The 6,000-nt window shown below is 47.0% G+C and overlaps 1 protein-coding gene across 2 annotated transcripts in view; it reads right to left on the bottom strand.

Moving 5' to 3' along the window:
* Positions 1 to 1,424: 1,424 nt before the first annotated feature.
* The window catches only part of DAAM1 (dishevelled associated activator of morphogenesis 1), a 96,960-nt gene continuing 92,384 nt past the window's right edge, over positions 1,425 to 6,000 (bottom strand). Inside the window, exons 25-26 of one of the 2 annotated variants that reach the window (XM_082059554.1) lie at positions 4,726 to 4,896; positions 1,425 to 4,286 (exon numbers count right to left, since the gene is read on the bottom strand). In XM_082059554.1, coding sequence (XP_081915680.1) covers positions 4,077 to 4,286; positions 4,726 to 4,896 — 381 coding nt within the window. In that variant the 3' untranslated portion in view covers positions 1,425 to 4,076. Of the gene's footprint in view, positions 4,287 to 4,725; positions 4,897 to 6,000 lie in introns of those variants that run through there. The other variant, XR_014184728.1, reaches the window with a different exon arrangement.

Raw genomic sequence — 6,000 nt, 5'->3', positions numbered from 1 at the left:
CTGGCCTTGCTCACATCTGCCACCACCATGCTGTCCCCTTTCTGGTAACCATCCTGTGTCACTGGTGTAGGCCAGGAAACCTGCAATCTGCCATCAACCAGAATTTCAGGTCCTCTCTGGGCTGTAGGGCTTGGCTGGCTTGTTCACACGTGTTTAGGGATGCACCCCGTGCTGGGGACACAGGGAGTTGTGAAGAGCAAATGAAGCTGTTCCCCTTTTGCTCAGGTCCTTTTGCTACACAGCTCACGCAGCTTTCACAGGGATGTGTTGGACACCCCATCTGTGCTGGCTCGGTGCTGACTTACTGGTTATACTGGGGAAAGCCCTGATCAAAAGGGAAAGCATTTGGGTCTGAGCATGATGCAGGCACTCCTGTTGATACAGACAGCAGGATCTGGCAGTGCTGGGTGCTGCAAAGGTCACTTAATGCAAAGAACATTGGAGAAAGACGAAAAATGACACCAAGCCCAGATGGGGAGGTGTGCAAGAAAGGCAATGATGTGGTGGGTGAGCATGAATAGGTCAAGAGGGATTTGGGCTACTGCCAACAGAACATCTCCGATGTGTCTAGATAGGCTTACTAGGGATGGAACACCTCTCCTATGAGGACAGGCTGAGAGTACTGGGGTTGTTCAGCCTGGAGAAAGCTGCAGGAAACCTTATTGTGGCCTTTCAGTACTTAAAAGGGGCCGATAAGAAAGATGGGGACAGACTTGTTAGTAGGGCCTGTTGTGATAGGACAAGGGGTGATGGTTTTAAACTAAAGGAGGGGAGATTCAGGATGGACATGAGGAAGAAATTTTTGACACTGAGGGTGGTGAGAGCCTGGCCCAGGTTGGCCAGAGAGGTGGTGGATGAACCATCCCTGGAGACATCCCAGGCCAGGCTGGACGGGGCTCTGAGCAACCTGAGCTGGTGAAGATGTCCCTGCTCATGGCAGGGGTGGCATTGGATGGGGTTTGAAGGTCCTTTCCAAACCAAACTGTTCTATGATTCTATGTTGGCCAGACCAGCTGGCTCAGCTCCGTCAGCTGGAGAAAGCGAGATGATCTGATCCCGTGATGCAAAACCATCAGCTGCCCCAGTGCTCAGAGGAAGGCTGGTTGGTCATCATGGTGGGAACCAGCATTGCCAGCAATGAAGCTGGAAGAAATTAATTGTGTCGCTCTCTGGAGGGTGTTCCAGAGCTCACGAGGATGCTGTGAGCCAGGAGGGTGGAAAAACCCCCCGATCAGCTAAAACCCAGCACCATGGAAAGCGGTGAAGTGTGGGATCACCCAAGGCCAGCAAGAACTGCAAACACACCCGAGCTGCAACAGCTGGCTCAGACCCCAAATATCCTTTTATTCTTTTTTTTTTTCCCCCCCACCAGTGACCCTGGGAAAACGCTGCTAGTTTGAAGAATAACTGGTGACTCTGCCATGTACACTCACCGAAATCTTTTTCTTTATTGCATATTGCCATCTTAGAAAATGTACAGTCTCATAACATTACACAGCATTTCCTGCTAGCTAAGACTACTAACATCCTTGCACCTAACAGACTACCTTGGTCACTACGAAGCTAATAAGGTCCGAGACATATACTTCAATTTACAAATTATTATGGATTTTTTTTCTTTTTGGCATTATTAAAAAAAAAAAAAATCATCTTTAAAATACACACCCAAGAGAAAAGAGTGGCTACTTACACCAGCACCAATCTAAAAGTAGTTTTCAACAATGGCACATGGAATTACCTGCACACAGCCTTTGTATTTATTTATAGAGATATAATATTTTTTCTTTTTTTGGAAATAAAATAAAGAAATGGCAAACCCAGCCCCGTAACGAGGCTGTTGTAAAACAACAATAATTAAACAACCAAACAGGTTAGGAAGGGCGAGGGGAAATCAGTCAGGAAAGGTCCTGATGTGGCACTGGGGTGGCGGAGGCAGGAGCTGGGGTGGGTGCTGGCGGCTGAGCCCCCCACCCAGGGACCCCGGGAGGCGATCGCCCTTTCCAACTCCCACCGCTTTTGGAATTAAACACGTGTGACCAACCATTCCTTAAACCATCAGAAGCCAGACTTTTTTTTTAGCCTTTTTTTTTTATTACTCTTTTTTTAAAATATTTTAAATTCCCCCCCCAAAGTCCATTCCCTTAATTGTTATCATCAGCCCCATTTTTTTTCAGCCATAAATAAAAAATATAAATAGAGGCACTTTAGTTAAGGAATAGTATTGTCATTACCTTTTGTCTTTACTTCCTCCTCCTTCGTAAAGCAAAGTGCTTAACTCCACCTTTGAACATAATCTACAGGTTTTGCAGCTGCTTGGATACGAGGTGCTGGACATTTTTTTTTGCGCTTATCTGCTTTATTTATTACTGCTTTAAATGCTACTCAGTCTTTTTTTTTGTCTTTTTTTTTTTTTCCTTTTTTTTTAAATCTACAGTGCGTCAAAAGTTGCAAGAAAAGAACAAAATGCTAAAACCACAGCTCTTGACAACTCTGGTTAGAGAGATTTTCACAGCTTTTACTCAGCACGCAGACCCCGTGGCCTTCAGGTGCTTAGAACCATATTCTTTTTATACAAATCAGTTTAAACAGCACTTTTGCTATACAGTACATATAGTTAACTGACACCCCATACCCCACCGGTAATACCGATTATCTGACAAAAGAAGAAAAAAAAAACCAACCTTATTTCAAATAGTGTTAATATCTAGTGCAACAGGGACAAACTCATCTCTCCACAGGAAAAAGAACAAACAAACAAGCAAAAAAAAAAAAAAAGGATCACAAAAGTATTGGTGGTATAAAAAGGTTTTGTTTTGTTTGTCTTAAAAAACACACCACAAATAAATAAAAGTAAAAAGTAACAGTCCTCTATATACTTAGCATAATTTAAGAATAGAAATGTTAATATGTTAATGGTTGTTATTTTTTATTCTCCAATTCTTAATTTTCTAAACCTTTAAATTATTACTCCCTGAGAGCTCTGAATTATTTTTATCATTTTTTTTTGTCTTTTTTTTTGGACTGACGTTTGACAGGTAGTTCTGCTTACAAATTTGCAATGACAATGAACAGCAGACAAGTCAAAAAAGGACCTGGCTAAGACACAAAGCTTCTTGGCATTGCTGCTTCTGTGTGTCTCATAAAGGAAAAGGAAAAGAAGGTGGGTGAAAGCCGGCAGGTTTTGCACCAGCCCCTTTGTACATCAGAGACCCTCGGTCCTGACCCACCTTTACAGAGGATACAGTTTGTCCCATTGAACAGAAAACAAGAATAAAAATTACAACACAAAAGTTTATGCTCTTCGTCTCCTCTGAGAACTGACCTTTCCCACCATCTTGGGCCAGAAAAACCTTATAAAAGTATAAATACATCTGTGTGGCGTTAGAGCGATAAGCACTTTGGGGTAATTCTTTTCCTTTAGCGAGGTGGCGGTTAGAGGAGAAAGAAGCGTTTCCCAGGGCAGAGCATCGCCGGGAGCGCCCGCGGCGCCGAGCTCAGGAACCAGCGCGAAAGCACAGGCGTGCGAGTTCTTTGAATAATCACGACAACGAGGAAAAAAAAACCCAACCAAAACCCCAAACCAGATTAAGTTCAGTCAACTTAGTTTGTTTCTTTCTTTTCCTCTTTAAACCACTTGGCTTGTGCGCAAGGCGTCCCCCACAAATGGCCCAGCGGGGTCCCAGCAGGAGAGCGGTGGGGAGCATCTTCCCATCGCCTTTGGGGACCACGGGGACCGCTGGCATCTCGGGGTTGTGTCCTCTGTTGCTCCGCGGATGCGGAATTGTGCTTGTGCATGGGGAGAACTACTTTTCAGAGGCGATGGGAGGGGAGGAGGCGGTGCTGGAACCCGTCAAGGTGGGCTGCACATCCATCCGCACCCCCGACCCGACTATATACACAGTATATACACACACACACTCGCCCGTGGGGAGAAAGAGCGTGCCACTGTTTCGCTTTGAATGGCAAGGCAGTATAACGGGAATTAAAAGAAACCAAAACCTTTGCCACTTCAAAAAGACCGACACGTGTTCTTTTTTATTTTTTTCTTTTCGCCAGTTTTTGTTGTTGTTCGTTTTTCAGAAGTTGAGTTTGGTGACGGGCCTCTCGCGGCTGCTGTCGGCCAGCTGGTTGGTGATGCGCTTGCGGTTGCGCTTCAGCTTGGAGAGGTCCTTGTCGAAGACTTCGCCCGAGCGCAGGGCCGAGACGAGGTCGTCGAACTCGCCGCCTTCCTCCCCGCTCTCCTTCGCCTTCCTCGCCTTGCGCTCCCGCTCCCGCTGCTCCTTCAGCTGCGTGCCGCACCACGGCGGGGGAAAGGAAAGGAGACATCTCACTCTCATGTAGGCAATTTTGGGGGTGCCCAACATGCACGTGGTGAACCTCAAATCCATGAAAGAAGAGCAGTTTCCCATCCCGGTGCTTAGCACGCAGGAGCTGGTTGGGGTTATTGATACAACCCAGGGAATGAGGTCCACAGCCCATTGACTGTTGGATCACAGCAGCTCACAGGCTGCACTAGCTCTGCTGCATGCTTTAACAAGATCTCACCAACCCAAGATCATTAGTTAATTAAGCAATAAACAGTGAAATGCAGGTGGGTCTAAGTGTGCAGAAGCTCCTTGCCCAGCCTTCAGTGCTCCCTGTGCCACCACGGCCAAGGACAGCATGGCATGGTTGCCATCCCTGGGTGTCTCAGGGTTGCTGCCGGACTTGCCGCTGCCCACTCACCTGTGCCTCCATGCGCGCCCGGCGCTCCTCCTCCTCCTTCCTCCTCCTCATGTTCTCGTTCTCCTGCTTGGCCTCGGTCACAGCTTGAAGGAACTGGTCAAAAATGCCAAAGAACTCATCGGGCTGCATTTTGTCCGTGTCTTCTCCAAAGTGCTTCACAGCCTTGGCAAACTGGGAGAGAAAAGACAGGGGTCCGTCAGTCTTGGAGATACTCACTGCTCTGGTGAAACCCCCCAAGGGAAGCCTTCGACCTGACGGAGCAGGAAGAAATGCTTCCAGCAGCATGGTGGAGCGCGGGGCTTTGCTTCATCAAACCTTGACTTGAACATGCAATAAATAATCTGACATTTTAACTGCTGCCCTGTAATAGAAACATAGAGTCATAGAATGGTTTGGGTTGGAGGGAACCTTCCAAGCTCACCCAGTGCCACCCCTGCCATGAGCAGGGACATCTTCACCAGCTCAGGTTGCTCAGAGCCCCGTCCAGCCTGGCCTGGGATGTCTCCAGGGATGGTTCATCCACCACCTCTCTGGCCAACCTGGGCCAGGCTCTCACCACCCTCATTGTAAAAAAAATCCTTCCTCATGTCCAGCCTGAATCTCCCTCCTTTAATTTAAAAACATCACCCCTTGTCCTATTGTAACAGGCCCTGGATCCCTCTCCTAGAACATCCCCCACACAACCCTTCTCGCCTCTGGCTGTGCTGAGCCTCCCCCTGCTCCAGCTCGACTTTATTAACTAAGCAGCAGTAAAAACAAGGAAGCAAAATATTGCAGGACTGAAGACCGAAGACATAAAACTAATAGTAAACACGGCAGGGGAAGGGAAACTCGCACTTTTAAGTTTTTCTTTGAAGTATTTTTGGGGTATTATTTATCACTGACACATGCTCTGCTATTGAAACCAAATGTGTTGGTGAAACTTCTAAAAGACGTTTCTGCCCGGGCTCAGGCACAGCCCTGGGTAGGGAAACAGGGAGTTTTCCGGCCTTTCGTGCTGTTCGCACACCATTAACGTAAGGGAGTCGAACGAGGCCAAAGCGCAGGTCAGGACAGGACATCCATGATCTGCTGATGTATCCAGGTCTCCAAGGAGCCCACAAGTCATCCCTGGGACTGACGTCCTTTGTTCTCACTTCCAGCTTGAAGAAGACTCTTTGTGCACAGAAAGTTTGTTAAAATTGTGGTGGCGCATTCTGGAGATAAGGACACTTAAAAGAAAAGAAAAACAAAATCAAAGCACAAACAGATTTATTAGTTGCTTTGATTTTGCTG

Source organism: Streptopelia decaocto (genome assembly GCF_964273445.1).
Source record: "Streptopelia decaocto genome assembly, chromosome: 7".
Taxonomy (NCBI): Eukaryota; Metazoa; Chordata; class Aves; order Columbiformes; family Columbidae; genus Streptopelia; species Streptopelia decaocto.
This window is presented reverse-complemented; position numbering and strand designations above follow the sequence as displayed.